This window comes from Ambystoma mexicanum, chromosome 3p (assembly GCF_040938575.1).
Source record: "Ambystoma mexicanum isolate Mex_15411 chromosome 3p, UKY_AmexF1_1, whole genome shotgun sequence".
NCBI lineage: Eukaryota > Metazoa > Chordata > Amphibia > Caudata > Ambystomatidae > Ambystoma > Ambystoma mexicanum.
This window is the reverse complement of record NC_090925.1, coordinates 1,085,290,216-1,085,304,636: the sequence shown is the minus strand read 5'-3', so window position 1 is coordinate 1,085,304,636 and position 14,421 is coordinate 1,085,290,216. Positions and strand designations below refer to the sequence as shown.

Here is a 14,421-nt window from a genome sequence, read left to right as displayed (position 1 = left end):
CAGCAACCTTCTGAATTAAAATTCTGTTCAAAGTTTATACACATGAAGCAGGATGTGGATTGTGGAAAATTTGAAAAAAGGTACCTTTTCAGAATTCAGCAGAAGATGTCCATTGGCCCTTACAGCTACAGGCCACTTGCCACTGCAAATGAAAAAAATAAACTCTGTAAGAATCAGACATTAAAAGCAGCCTTCAGCCTTAAAACATTAGATGGGTCTTAAGTGCATGCAAGTAGAGAAGGCCCACATACTTATAAGAGGTATGGACTTTCGTGCAGGAGCATGCTGGCATTTTAAAAGCTATATAGAAAATGTGCTGCGTTCACCATTGAAAGGGTAGGAAAGGAAATCCCCTCAACAAACGTTATCGTATTTAAGCATGTTCCAACCTCGCTTGTCATCGTATTTTTTATTTGTGCCTTCCAGCTGACCCACCAGGCGTCTGCAACCTTAAACTGGAGAAACTGTTCTGTGCGCAGGTTAGTGTTTACATATTAAGGAATCAATGGTGAGGTGTTTGCATATTGTCATGTCAGAAAGATCCAGTCTTTTCATGCAGGGTGGTGGTAGTCTACTTGATCGTGGTCGCGAGTACGCAAAGACGTTTAGCTTGCTTGTCAGGATATGTCGTGATGGTCGAGGAGAGGTTGAGGTTTTTGGGTGCGAATAGGTATTTGCTATACTTTAAGGGTATAATCGTGTGCTGTGGGTGACGGATAGGTCTGTCACTGCATAGTACTCATGTAGAGGAACGTGGTGTTTGGGTACGAGACTAAAAGTTGGATGTCGAGATTGATTAACTCATTGTGTCAGGACAGAACCTCATCCGAATAGGCCTATTATAGCATGTCATATTATGAGGGGGATACAAAGTGCATTATCGACAGAGCCTTTTGAACTGTGTGTCAAACAGCGGCATTCTCCCTTAAATGGTTCCCCTTCATAGGAGCATCCAAAACAGTTAAATGCGTAACTCCCGAAACAGGTGTAAAATGCAAAATAAAGGCTACTAAGTTTTTACAACACCAGCAATATTTTATAACTTAACCAAACATTTATCACCGTGACCCGTGGGCTTCTCCGTGCTCGCAAAAGACAGCAGTGATTCATACCCATTTTATATGCGCTATGTGGAATGCACAGTAGGGGGCAGAACGTCACAATCCAGGATGCTTTAGAGATGGAGGGGCTATCAGAGTAAACTAGATGGAGAAACTTGAGAAGTAATCCCAAGCATTAAACACTACCAGGAAGTCAGCTTTTTAATACTTCAATTACCCAGATGTTATCTTATAAAATGTGCAATATACATTTAAATAGTCATTTAAAAAAAGGTGGTGATTTAAAGTGGTTCATTTTCATAAACCATTCATACACTCACTGTCCTTAATTCAAGGGAACAGATGGTTGCAATTTTCTTTTTTTTTTTTTACTGTGGAAGCACGCACATCGGTAAATCCAGCTCATTAAAAACCAAAGACTTATTAGCTACATTAATATAAATGAGCATTCCAATACAAGAATCTTTGCATGCAAGTCAAATCGAACAGTCAACGGCTTAGTATGCGGCTACCGAGGTGACAAGACGCAATTCGGACCCCTATTTAATCAATAATACTTTATCTTGCCTTAAATCATATTTACGAAAGAATGAAAAACAGAATGTGCTGGAAAAAAATTGCCAACTTCTGATAAGGGTTTCCTATTGGCATAGATGGGACCTTTCTGGTAATCTGTGCAGGGGCATCTACCCCAGAGCTGTTAAAAAAATAAATACAAAAAAGCGCAAGCCCCCCATGATCTGCGTATGTATTGACATCCCCAAAGTGACGTCACAGAGAAATGAATTAGGAGGAATACCAACAGTCCTACTCGAGAGCCTCATAGCATCCAAGGTAGTGACATTGGAAAAGGTTGCCATGAGTAAGCAGAGTGAAAATAACATTTGGGTGTGCAATAATACATGAATATTCACTGTTGTTATTATATTAGAAATCCTTGGGGCTTTTTTGGCTTATTTAATTTTCAATTTCAGCTGCACATTAACCGTGTAGCAGGGTCAGGGGCCTGCCCTGTCAAGAGCGGGTGGTGACCTCTCTCAACCTGGGGCAGAAGACATACCACGGGATTTCCCAAAGCCAGTCCTGTCCCAAAGGTGGGATGCGGGAGGGCCATAGTCTGTCCTGTCTACAGGTGCCTGGCTGAATAATTAAAAGTTACTCACTGTAGTGACTAACATACTCCTAGTCCATAGTCCCCTTTCCTCCATACTTGATGGGCGTCCCCTGCTAGGGACGGAACCTATTTTCCCATTAAAAAAGCACATTTCCCCGATAAATTTGTTGCACGCGGGGTATGGCCACGGGTGCATGCATGCTCTGAAGACCTCGCCCTCCAGCACCTCTCATCAGTCCCCCTTTTACGCGTTGGCCAGCTGCTCTGGATTTTACTATTTATCTTGATAGGGGGGAGGACATTGGGTCGCATGGAGGAAAGGGGAATACGGTTTAGGAGTACATTAGTCACTAATGTGAGTAACTTAATTACTTTTATGTCCCGTCCCCTTTCCTCCATATTTGTAGGGCGAATACAATGGATGCAGTGGCCTAACACAAGATTTGGGGGCCCACCTGCAAGCCATGCTGAGGGGACCCCCCCCCCAGCCCTCCAACTCAGCAACAATCACGGGTCTATGTATGGCTCAGGCCTCTCACTTCTCCGCCAAAGCTCAGGACATCCTGTCCTCTATCTCCTCTTCCTCTATCAGCCCCCCTTTGGCCATCTCTCCCTCTGGTGGCGAGGTTTCTAGACAAGTCCGATCTATGAAAGAGTCATCCAAACAGGTGCTCCCATGCTCCTTCAGAACCATCAAGGACCATATCGACACCCTCGCTCCAGCCTTGGCCGATTTCTGTAATCACTCTTTCGCCACTGGAACTTTCCTCTCTGCCCTTAAGCACTCCCTTGTGCACCCACTCCTCAAGAAGCAGTCTGCCGATCCTACCTGCCCGGCAAACTATCGCCTAATCTCCATCATCCCTTTCCTGGGCAAACAAATGGAAAAGCTGGCCATCTCCCAGCTTACTCTCCACAATGAATCTGTTGGTTGTCTCTCGCTTCAGAGCTGCCATAGGCAGAGCAACTGCTCTCCCTAACACCCGTGAAGATATGCTCTGTAACCTTGATTCCAGCATTTCTTCTGTCCTCGTCCTCCTTGATCTTTCCTCTGCTTTCGACACAGTCAACCACGCCATCCTGATCAATCGACGCTGTGAGAACCTGGGCATCACCGATCAGGCCCTGGAGTGGCTGAACTCCTTTCTCTTGGACCACCCCACCCAGGTCCAATTTGGTCCTTTTCTTTCTGCCACCTCTCTCTCTACCTGTGGCGTTCCCCAGGGCTCTATCCTCACACCCTGGTTTTTCAACCTCTACTTGGCCCCTTTGGCCCACCTGATCTCTACCTTCTCCTCTAAGTTTCAGTGTTATGCTGATAACACTTAGCTTTTCTTCAGGCTCCCCTCAGCCTCCTCGCCTCTCTCGCTAATTCGTGACTGACTATCCGCGATTCAGGATTGGTGTGCCTCCAATGATCTCTGCTTTAATGACAGTAAGACAGAGATCCTTCTCATTGGCACCCCTGCCCCAGCTTTCCCTCTCTCACTCTGGCTGCCCGTCTTGGGCCATCTTCCTACGCCTTCCTGCGAGGCAAAAAAACTTGGTGTCCTCTTTGACTCCACTCTCTTTCTCTCCTCACATCTCGGACGTCGCCAAGTCGTCCCACTACCAGCTGCGCCTCCTCAAAGGGACTCTTCCCTTTCTCATTTCCCCCAGAAGCTCACTGTCTCCAGAGCCGTGGTTCTCTCTAGGCTGGACTACTGCAACAGCTTCTTTCTCAATCTGCCTTCCTCTACTCTCCGCCCTCTGCAACTAATCGTGAACAGGACTGCAAGACTTATCCTTGGCCTCAAGCCCAGGGACGGTATCGCTCCAGCCCTGAAATCTCTCCACTGGCTCCCGGTAGGCTGCAAAGATCAAGTTCAAGATCATTTGCATTGTCACAACACACAACTCTTCTTCAAACTTCCCTCTGATCCTTTCCTTACTTCCTCCATCCTTCCTATCTATCTGCCATCCAGTCCTGGTGTGCCTCCAATGATCTCTGCCTCAATGCCAGCAAGACTGAGATCCTTCCCATTGGGCCTCCTGCTCCCTCTTTCTTCCCCTCACTCTGGCCACCCTCGATGGGCGCTCCCCAGTGCTTTAAGTGGGCCGGGGCCGAGCCCCGGCAGTCTCCAGAAAACGCTCCAGAGCTGGGGCCCTGCCGGGGCCCTCCCCCGCATAGCCCCAGCCATGCTGACACCTGAGGCAGCCCGTGTAGTGGCTGCATGGTTGCACAAGCTTCCTGCAGATGTCAGCACTTCGAATGAAAAGAAAAGGCATTGCTTTTTATTTTTTTCTAAACCGAAGGGTGGACACCTACAAGCAGCAGGTGTAACCGTGCAGTGCGGGCTGCCTGATTGGTCTGTAACTCTAGAGGGCTGGAATACCAGCCATCCTTTTGTTTCTGAGTAAATAGCCATCGGCCAGCATGAAGCCCCTGGGCTTCTCACGCTGGCCGATGGCTATTTACTCAGAAACAAAAGGAGAGCTAGGCAGTCCAGCCCTCCTCCTGTTTCAGAGTACAGAGCCATCAGCAGCAGGCAGCACTTTCATTCAAGGAGCCCTTGGTTAAAGCGTTGCACCACAGGGCTCCTTGAATGAATAGGCTGCTCGCTGGGGAACACTGGTGTCACACCTTTGGTGCGCCCAGCCCCTTCTTTTGTTTAAAAGGAGGGGCTGGGCGCATCAAAGGTAATAATGCCAGTGTGCCCCAGCTCGGATTCTTTTAGCAGCGCATATCCCTTAGTCGAGGGGGGGGGGCTCTCGATAGGGGGCGCGGCCTAATCACAGCTGTACTTAGGCCACACCCCCTAACAAGAGCCCCCTCCTCAATTTCAAATCCCACTTAAGGCACTGGCGCTCCCCTTCTCCTTCATCTGAAGCCAGAAACTTTGGAGTCATCTTCGACTGCTCTCTTTCTTCCTACCTCACATTCAGGACCTTGCCAAGTAGGCCCACTTTCAACTCCACCTCCTCAAAGGAATCCTTCCTCTCCTCACTTTCCTCCAGAAGCTCAATGTCTCTAGAGCTCTGGTTCTCTCTAGGCTAGACTACTGCAAAAGCCTCTTTCTTAATCTACCCAAATCTTCTCTACAACCCCTCCAGCTAATCCAGAATAGGTTTGCAAGATTTATCCTTGGCCTCAAGCCAAGGGACTGCATCCCCCCAGCCCTGAAATCTCTCCACTGGCTCCCGGTTGCTGCAAGGATCAAATTCGAATCCCTCTGCATCATCCATAAGGTTGTCTGGGGCCGGGGACCACACTATCTACAACTGGCTCTAACTAAATACTCTCCCGCCAGATCTTTACGATCTTCGGGCACCAACTCTGTGTGTCAAGCACTTCGCTAAACAGCGAGCTGGTGGCCAATCTCTTTTCTCGGCTGGCTATCTCCTATGGACAGCCTTCCCCACTCCTCTTCGCCTTGAGCCGGATCTCCTCAAATTCCGGAAGCTCCTCAAGACCTTCCTTTTTACCTCCTCCATCCCTCCCTGCCTCTGCTAAACCCCACAGTTTCTGGGATTGGTGGTCAGAGCCTTTATATGTCCACCCAGGGCCTGGTCTCCCACACACAATCACCTCAGCCTCTGCCTGGTCCCAGCACTTGCCTGTGCTATCACAGGTCTGAACTTACTTATTGGCAGTTGACTACTCCCACAAAGTCACTTAACAGCTGCTTACTCCTTAGCACCTGCCTCCTTGGTACTCCTAGCACTTATCCCCCCCTCCCTCATCCTCTCTCTCTGCACTTGCACATTCTGAATGCTCACAAGGCAAGGCCTAGTAGGTCCGCCTCTAGCTCTCATTGTTATATTTGTATTTCATTCCCATGTTCCCTCCCTGTTGCCCGGTGAGCACTTTGAAACACAATTTACTTGATGTATAAGTGCCTTACAAATGTACAATAAAATAAATAAAAAATGTTATTTGACAACTCCCCCAGCAAACCTTGCCCATTGCCCAACTTGAACGCACACTGAGTGCATCTCCTGTTGTCTACTGTGGCAAATAGAGCCACTTTAGGCTGTCTCCAGGTCTGCAATAGTGCATCCAGGACCTCTGGGGATATTTTCCACTCTTAGTTCTGCCCCTAACCTGCTAAGTATGTCCGGCTCCATATTTATGTCTATGTTCACAATATGGCTGACAAGTGAATATTCTGAGATATGGCCCCGTCCCAGATCTGTATGGTCCGTTTGCGTAGGGTAGGAGATATCTCATTCCCCTGGCCCCACACCCACACCCCCACCCCCCAGCTTGTTTGTGTAAAACATTGTCAGAAAGCTGTCCGTCTTTATGAGGACTGTCTTACCTTTGAAACATGGCAGGAAAGCTTGGAGCACTAGGTGCACCACTGAGTTCCAACATATTTATGTGCTTCTCCTTGTCCGGAATGGACAAAGTCTTGTGGACAGAGAACTGTCCAGGGTTGCTCCACAGCCTTCTAAGGACGAGTCCGTGGTGATAACCACGGAAGGCTGTGGCTGATATACCCCTCGTTAAGTTGGTTTCATTACTCCAGCATAGAAGGTCCGATCACAACTCCTTCGTAATGCTCACTCAGTCTGACTGAGAGCCCCACTCCTGACTCCAGTTCTCTGCCACATGCATTTGTATTCATCCCTTTCTCATTCTGGCATATGGGTCTGCCAGTATACATGCTGCCATGACCCCACATAGGTGCTGGTACAACCATGCTGGCATCTCAGTCCTGCTGAGGAAGTGGTTTGTAGCTGCTAGAATAGCCCTGATTTCATCCATAGTTGGGAATATTTTCTAGTCCACTGTGTCCCACCTGATTCCCAGGAAAATCAATGACTGGGTGGGGGTAAGCTCTGATTTGCGCGGGTTAATTGAGAACCGCAAGTAAAATAGCCTATCCATGAGACACCTCATCATGTGGTTGGCCGCCGCTGGTGACATGGCTGGGACGAGCCAGTCCAGGTACGGGTAGACATGGTGTCCATTGGACCTGAGCACTGCTGCAATATCTGGTAAAAACCAGAGGAACCGAGTGGAGACCAAACGGCAGAACCCTGCACTGGTAATGTCTCCCCATGAGTGACTGAGATCTGTGCGGTTGCCAGGTCGGGACATGTAAGTAGGCATCCTTTAGGTCCAGGGAGCACATCCAATCTCCCCCACGCAGTGCCTCCACTATATGGGCTGTGACCACTAAAGTGATGGGTGGAAGGTTTTGAATGAATCTGTACCACTGGCATTGCACTATATGGGCTGGCATAACCATCTTCAATCTCTGGAGAGGAAGAGAAAGATTGAGGTAGGATAGAGCACCACCTTCAGGCCCGCCTGGTTCTTTTTCTGAATGGTGAAGATCCCGGAGTAGAATTCTGAATTCTGCGATTGCGGCATTTCCTCCACTGCTCTGCCTTGCACAAAGGAAGTGATATCCACCAGGAATGCTGGTGATCTGATCTGAATTAGTGGAGAGTAAGAGGGAGGAATGATTGAGCGGGATGGGGAGTCTAAAACCTATGGAAATTACTGACAGTATCCAGGTAACAGGTGACGCCTGCCCCCAACTGGAGAACTGTGAACCCGGATGGTCCCTTTGTTGTTTTTTTGGCATCGGAGGCTGGGGTTTGGGAGGGGACTGGAAAACCCCATTTGGAGTACTGTGTTGTTTGCGCTGATGTAGACTGGGTGACCTTTCTGGTTGACTAGCACTTCTCCCTTGGAACCCCATGAATCTGGCAAAGGATCTGGGTCTGTGCTCAAACCTGCTTAGAGCCCGATTAAAGCTTTTTCCAGCCCTCTTAGCCAGAATCGCTAGAGATGTGGCTGTCTAGGAACGCGTTTTCTTTTTGGTGAGCTCCTCATCTGTAGATGAGTGAAATAAATCCACCCCTTCGAAAGGGAGGTCTAGAATTCGATCTTGAACATCATTATTAAACCTTGTGGCGTGTGACCAAGCTGTGCAACTCATGTCTGTTGCAACACAGATTCCCCCGCCCAGCTGTGTCAATATGGGCAACTGAGGATTCCATGAAGTCTTGTGCAATGACCTTTGCCTTGCTAGACCAGCTTTGAAGGAAGCTAGCCTATGCTGTGGTAAAGCTGTCAGAAAGTCCCCTATGTCTCTCCAGAGTTTTTGATTGGTCGCTGCTAACGTGGTGTCAGCATTAGCCTGTCTTAATGTAGGCCTGAATTCAGATACACCTGCCAATCAAAGGCTTCAAGCGTAATTTCCTCCTTAGATAGGAGAGAAGTTGTGGCAGACCGTGAAGTACCCGAAGATTGTGGCTTAGAGTACATAGAGGCTGCTGCTATGACAGATGAGTGTGACTGGGGGTGAGCCGACAGAAGGATGGTCTCTCCTTCCATTTGCCTGTATTTGGCATCTAGACGTTTGTTAACAAGCTGCGTGGTGTGTTGCTTCGTCCAGAATTTTTTTTGCTAGAGCTTCTGTATCCTTTTTTAGCAAGATTCCCAACTTGCTTCCCACCCACAATGTAAGCACCTCTGCAAACACCCCTGAAACTGGCAGCTGTTGCTGTGGAGGAGACACTCCAAAAAACTCAGCTACGAATGCCATACAGTTGTGGAAGGCTTTGGCTGAGGACCATGTGTCTGTATCCTCGTTGTCGTCCATGTCTTGGTGATCCTGTACGGGAACTGCTGCTGGTAGTGCAGTATTGTCACAGCAACACAGTGGTCGCTGTGGCATTGTTGGAAACAAGCACACTCCTGTGTGCCATTATGTTATCCTGGCAACTCAGGGTAGCGGTCTAGTCCTTCTCAAGATGGCACCCGCTGTTTACTTTTTCTTCTTCCGGTACTCAAGGATGCTCATGTTGCAACCCTATCACACTGCTTGGGTCAGACGGTAGTGCTGCTTCTCTGCTGGTAATCTTTCTGCTTTTTCCACCTCTCCATTCTCCTTGCTTTCCCTTTGCTTCCGCTCCCCTGTTGCTTCTTTGTCCTGAATCCAGTCCCCTTTACGGCTGCATTGTCGTTCATCTTTGGACTTCCCGTTGTGCTTTCCTCCATTCTTTCTTTTGCTTGGACCCCTACAAGTTCATGCTTCCTTGTGCTCTCCCTGCAGTTCCAGTTGAAATTATCCACTTCTGCCACCTTTGAAAAGACCACTATTGGGGTGTTTCTACCTTTAGCTTTTCCACAGAAGGGTCGCTGCCCCTTGGCCCTCCCTTTGTTCCTCATGTTTTTCTTAAGGCAGACAATGTGGCGACAGGACGGGACCGACCACTTCTCTACAAGGGGTGCACATCTTCAAAACCAAGAAAAGGAAGACTAGCAATGCAACAAGAGCTTCCAGACCAACAAGAATTTGTCAAAGGTGAGACCGTATGCCAAGAGGCCTTTTTTGAGAACTATCCTGGGTTTGCCCTGCCCCATGCTGGGACCCATCGAGATGTGCTAGCGGTATGGGCCGTACCCCTGGAGGTGCTGGAATAGGAGCCTCAACCGTCACCTGAACTGGAAGGTCTATTTGTACCCCGATTTGCATGGGCATTTTAGGTTGTACTGGTGCAGAAGGTTGTATTGGCTCCTGTGGTAGCACTGCTTTGATTAGGTTTTTTAATATACCTGACATTTTTCAAGACCTCATGGTAACACACCTATCAAAGAACCTTTCTTCACAAGCAAGAGAGGCTTGGCACGCTGCTTTAGGGGTGTAAGTAGTTGTAGGAGTTCTAGCATGTACGCATCTGGCATGCTCGCCTCTGAGTATCTTACTGACATGGAGGTCATCGAGTAAGCTGTGCACCATGCCATCAGTGGTGTATGAAGGGGGGACCATTCCACCCTTGGTGTAAAATATTGCCTTGGCCTAAATGGTGTCGATGCATCAGTGCTGTCTGTCTGCGACACCTGTGTCACTTCAACTGGAAGCCATTTTGCTACCGGACACCACCATTTTGTTTATCCCTTCACTGACAGGAATGCATGGGAAACTGCTGTCCAGCACAGAGCATGGGCGTGTAGGCCTCTTGTTGCCCTTGAACCGCTGCTTGGTACTTGAAAGCACCTTGAGTCTTAGCCTGGTAGGGGTGCCACCCTCAGGCATGCACCCGTAATGCATCTGCATAAAGGCACCCACTCAGGTCAGGGCGCGGGGGTAGAGATGTGCCCCTCGGGGTATCGTCAGTGTTAAGAGCCTTGCAGCCCCTCAGTCATGTTCCCCGGAGGGTTAGGCGACCCCCTCAGCCCAAAGGCCGGTAGCTACAGGAGCCTCGGGACCCTAACTGGACTTAGGATCAGTATGATCCCTCCTGCTAGTAGGGTTCCCCAGAAAGGAATCCCTTTTGTAGGATGCCCCGGAATAAACAGTACTTACTTTGTCTGGTTTAGACTTGCGGCGCATAAAATCTTTAAGATGATCCGAAGGAGATTCATAGATTATCTCCCTCCACCTGGCAAGCCGATTCTTAAGTGAATGCGGTGCTATGGTGTTGTACGCTGCGCAGCCTTCCCAGCTGTGGTCAGAAACCAGGCACTGCGGGCAGAGTGCGTGGGGATCTGAGGCTGGGACCGACAAAGGAAGGGCACCTACTGAATCCCACCTGAACCGAAATGCATCGGGCGGAGAGGCATCAGAGGCTGGCACGATTGAAAAATAAAATAAACGTTCAGAGAAAGCCAAGGCACGTGGAATTATGAGAACAACTCAACCACTACCAAAGTGAGAACAGGTTTGCTCCCGTCGACGTGGAAAAGAGGACAGAGGAGAGACGCCAGAGGGTGGGGTCTGCAAAGTGAGCATGTGCCCGTGGCCAAGCTTCCTGTGCGCTTCAAATTTAAAATGGAAATGCACTTTTATGTGGGAAACAGGGTTCCATTCCCGTCCCCAGCGAGGGACGCCAATCAAGTATGGAGGAAAGGGGACGGGACGTAGGAGTATGTCAAGTACGATGTCTGCATGCTCGATGCCTATTGCGCACAATGTTAGCCAGGGTTTGCTCTTTTCTTACAGGACAAAGCGTAACGGGATGTCTATCAGCAGAGAGCAGAGTGAACAGCAGCTGGGGAACACCAGGTGCATAACACCGATAATGCAGACACTCAAATAAAACAACACACAGACTTTCAAAATTACTTTGTTTGCAGTGGGCCGTCATTTCCAAGAGCCGGCAGCCAATATACGTAAATGAGGCAGAGCTCAAGTCCAGTCATATGTGCTTTGTTGACTGTAACTCAACCCCTGGGGAGAAGGAAGCCAGTAGTTGGCAAGGGGAACTAGCTTACAGGAGGAGTCAATTAAAGTGACAAGGGGGATAAACAGGGGCAGTATAACCAGGACAAGGAGATCAGGCTGAGGAAGGAAGGGGTAGTGGATAGTGGAGGAGAATTGTCAAGATAGTGTGCAAGGTCAGCTACTGGCTGCTGAAGAGAAAATGGTACTTGGGTACAAGGTGAGGGAGACAGAGTATAGGGAGGTGTGGTTGAGAAGTGTGACAGTGAAAGAAGGTGACTATGGGAGAATGTCTGGGTGGAGTATAGTTTGTTTGTTTATTTATAGTGCAGGCCAGTCCCTCGGGTTTCCGGGCGCAAGGCATAAGATTACGTTCAGCTTAGTTACAGAGGTAAAAGACATACATAAGATCATATAAGAACACAAATTACATGCAGGAGTAATTACAGAGTAGTAGGAGCCAATATACATAAAAGTATACAGTGAGAATAGAGCATAACGAGCATGTAAAGGTATAGCAAGAGTATTTAAAGAGGCATCTGTGTAGTGATGCCACTATGTCATGGTGGTTTACTTGTCATTTTCTTTCAGCCAAACAGTCATGTTCTGTCTAAATTTAGCAAAGGTTTGGAATTCTCTTAGGTGAGGAGTGAGACCCTGCATACAGGGAAGCATGTAACGCTCTGTAGAAGTCACACATTGTAATGAACTGTACACAGTACACCTGAAGTACAGGCCAGTTTGACAACAGGGGCTAACAGCCTCAAAGAAGTGAGAGAAGTGAAACTAGGGCCCATTGATGGTCCATATTTGCGATGTTGCAGGGTTACAGTCAAGTTACATTCTGATCATCAGGCTCCTAGTGAAGGTTACAATAGTAGGCAGAATGCAGCTGCCTATAAGTAGGTGGGGAGTAGGGATCTGAGGCCCCTTTAGGAGAGAATGGGCTGCTTGCCCGCCGCAGCTATATACTATGTGCTCTTTTCGGGTCCTTTGGCAAGGACAGTGGCTGCAGTGGTCAGTAAGGAGCTTGGGTCTGGGAGGGATCCATGCTCAAGGTAGGAGTGGTATGCTGCATTCGCCACCTGACTTCACACTCATTGCGATTTGAGGAGGGTGTGTGGGGGCGATGGGGAATGGTAACACCTGGTTGGTTCTCATGTGGGGAGGAGTAACACAAGTTGAGGGGCTGTATTGGTTATATGTTTAATGACGAATCGCAGTAATTCATCCCTTCTCCCCAAGGGAGAACACCCCCCCGTGAGATTAGGGAGATGAGCCCGCTCCGCAACACCCTCCCTAAAGGTCGAGGCAAGAGGGACCTCAGCGGTGAGACTCCCCCTTTGGAAGGACTCCCATTCCTATGAGGAACTCCCTCAAGAATATACCAATTTGACCTCTTCAGACATATCCTATAAAGATTCCTGTGAAGAAAAAAATTCCAGTATGTGCTTTTGTGAACCAGAAACTGTAAATATTCCTTTAACAATGGAAAACCCATTAACTTAGAAAAGGAGAACTTGTGGAGGAGAAGAGAAGCCATGGGAGAAAGAGAAAGGAACATAAAGCTATGCCGGGGAAGCCTCACAGCCGCGTAGTATATGAAAGGGAAGGAGCCTGGAGCAGAAAGCCCACAAGTTACAAAGCGCCTTGGAAGCAGACACTGAGCAGAGGATGGAACTTCTGTGTCATGAACTGGAGAGAAAATAGGAATCGGACGGACATGTGCAGCATCTCATAACGACAAGAAAGAGAGAAGTGGAGTTGGACACGCCACGTCCCAACAGCTGGGAAGCAGACAAAAAGGAGAGTGGTGGCATGGCCACAAGACCTACACACACTGCTCATACACTTTAGCAATATGGGGCAGGCTGTTAACTGAACGAGAGAGAGGGAGAGAGAGAGAGACAAAGAGAGAGAGAGAGAGAGAGAGAGAGAGAGAGAGAGAGAGAGAGAGAGAGAGAGAGAGAGAGAGAGAGAGAGAGAGAAACACACTTAAAGAAACCACCAGAGGCCAACCTGACAAAGCGAGGAGACAACCAGGAGAGAATCGAAAACCCACTAACGTTATCCCTACCAGACAAAGGAAACAGGGAAGACGGAAGACCCGGCAGGGGGACGAAGAATCACTACTGGAACATACTCGTCCCAGTATAAGAGATTATTAAAATCAAAGTAAGCAGACGAGAGCCACTATTGGAAGGCTCATACTCGTTCTAGTATCGAAAAAGGGACTAAAACATTACACTTACAAAAACACTGGGGAGAGACCCCAGCGAAGTGTGCACTCAGGTACCCCTGGTCCTAATAACAGCCTGTGTGCACCAATCGGTACACCTGCTAAATCAGTATTACTTTCATTAGGTATATGAGGGCAGGCTGATAATTGAATTGTTATGATGTATGCATTTGTTTTAAATTATACAGAATACTTTGATGATCCTTAATTGTGAATTATAATTAAAACAGTGTTTCACCAAGAGGATCCAGTAGAAACTGAGGTATTAAATGATTACGATTAGACCACAAGAAATGTTTGCACTTAGCACTTATGATATGATATTTTATTTATAGCGTGCCTATACAAAAGTGTTTCAATGAATGAACGAGAGTGGATGAAGTGTGGTGAAGGATTGAGAGTTTGTAATTTTCAGACCGTTCTCTGTATTAATGTTGTTTGTATTTATCATACACAGGAAGGGTGTGAATATTAGGGAAGTTTTGTTTACATGAGTATGAGCTGTCTAATTGATGAACTAAAGGTGTTTATATGTAGAACCACATTTTTGACATTCCTTTGTATGCTGTATATGTCATACTTAATGAAAGTACTACTGATTTAGCAGGTGTACTGATTGGTGTGCACAGGCTGTTGCGTTGTTGTTGTTACTAAAACATTAAGCACCAGTGAAATGGATAATCCTTATTGGAATATCCATACTCGTCTCCATGAAGGAGAAGAGTATAGCACATTGACATCTAGAAAAGTCAATGAGAATCATTGTTGGAGTGCTCAGAATTGGCCACGTGTGGACAAAGACACTACAATATTCGAAGCCAGTGAAGCAAACCAGAATCCTAC

At 47.8% G+C, this 14,421-nt stretch overlaps 1 protein-coding gene across 1 annotated transcript in view; it reads right to left on the bottom strand.

The window, feature by feature from the left end:
* Nucleotides 1–14,421, bottom strand: part of LARS1 (leucyl-tRNA synthetase 1) — an 860,995-nt gene that overhangs the window by 310,426 nt on the left and 536,148 nt on the right. Inside the window, exon 21 of the mRNA XM_069652446.1 lies at nt 85–142. Coding sequence (XP_069508547.1) covers nt 85–142 — 58 coding nt within the window. The remainder of the gene's footprint in view (nt 1–84; nt 143–14,421) is intronic.